This window comes from Austrofundulus limnaeus, unplaced genomic scaffold (genome assembly GCF_001266775.1).
Source record: "Austrofundulus limnaeus strain Quisiro unplaced genomic scaffold, Austrofundulus_limnaeus-1.0 Scaffold171, whole genome shotgun sequence".
NCBI classification, from domain to species: domain Eukaryota; kingdom Metazoa; phylum Chordata; class Actinopteri; order Cyprinodontiformes; family Rivulidae; genus Austrofundulus; species Austrofundulus limnaeus.
This window is the reverse complement of record NW_013952573.1, coordinates 966,579-967,831: the sequence shown is the minus strand read 5'-3', so window position 1 is coordinate 967,831 and position 1,253 is coordinate 966,579. Positions and strand designations below refer to the sequence as shown.

Here is a 1,253-nt window from a genome sequence, read left to right as displayed (position 1 = left end):
GTTCATTACAAGTGGCCCTTCGAGGGCCACCATAACGCTCATGTGGCCCTCAGTCAAAATGAGTTTGACACCCCTGCAATAAAAGGTGTGTGAAAACAAACAATGAACAAACGTCGACTGTTCGGCTTCGGATGGAGTACGTGTGGGCCGTGGGGCTACGTTCATACTGCTTATCTTATAAACTCACTTCAGTTATTCTGATCAGATCTGACTTTTTCACAGCCGTGAAGTGACCTGCATGCACCGAAGACGACATGACGACAATGGGCTGCTTTTGTATGCAATGTTATTATAGCTGAGATGTGTTTGGGAAGAATCCCAAATTAATTTGTTCAAGTCTAAACAAAACTGTTAATGTGGAAAAAACAGAAGGTACTTTCTCACTTTATTATATGATACACTATGAATACCACACAACAAAAAAGACAAGACTGGAAAAGTCAAAACAGTCATTTAATTACTTTCACTTTTTGATTTGCCTGTGTGGAAATAAGTTATCAGGTAGAATTTGACATACTTTGTCTAGAGTCCTGTTGATTTTACAACCATAAAAAATAAACTCTACAGTACGAGTAAGAACAGACCTGCAGCCCACAGCTGGCTCCCTCCACGATAGCCATACAGAATGCTTCGGTCAGAGATGTGTTCAAGAAGATGTGACCCTGAACCAAAACRTCACGAACGTCTTTATGCTCCAGRGCCCCGAGCAGACGGACCCTGCAGAATTAATAGGTTTTAGTCACACCCACAACATTCATCCCAGTGTGGTGACAGAAAAAACTCCTAAGTACTTCCAAACAACTTACTTCTTATTTTTACATTTTTCCAGACAACAGAAAGACAGTAMAAAGAGGTGGTAATGCTCAGSTCAGAAAATATTCCTTAATGGAGTATCTGTCCTTAGAGAGTACTAAGTGTTCTCTCCTTGGATAATGAAAAATATATATAGTATTCATTCAGCCGTACCGGTCATGGAGTTGGTATTTCTCTCTCACTTCTTCCAGCACGAGTCTCTTCGGCCCCTCTCCACCAATTAGGAAATGGAGATCAGGATGTTTGAGGCAAAGCTCTGGGATTATTCCACCAAGAAGATCAATTCCTGACCAGAGGGTGAAAATGCAAACTTTTGTTTTTACAGTTTAATCAATCAATCAAATCAACTTTTATTCCAGACACATAGACGTAAAGTAAAATAAATAAATAATAAAATATGTGCATATATACAGCGGGTAAAATAAGTATTGAACACGTCA

General features: G+C 39.5%; 2 protein-coding genes across 2 annotated transcripts in view; both read right to left on the bottom strand.

Annotated features, from left to right (window-relative positions):
* Window positions 1-1,253, bottom strand: part of asb11 (ankyrin repeat and SOCS box containing 11) — a gene marked incomplete at its 5' end in the record, with an annotated part of 19,952 nt that overhangs the window by 12,313 nt on the left and 6,386 nt on the right.
* The window catches only part of piga (phosphatidylinositol glycan anchor biosynthesis, class A), a gene marked incomplete at its 3' end in the record, with an annotated part of 14,336 nt that continues 13,667 nt past the window's right edge, over window positions 585-1,253 (bottom strand). Inside the window, 2 exon segments of the mRNA XM_014017530.1 lie at window positions 585-717; window positions 967-1,099. Coding sequence (XP_013872984.1) covers window positions 585-717; window positions 967-1,099 — 266 coding nt within the window.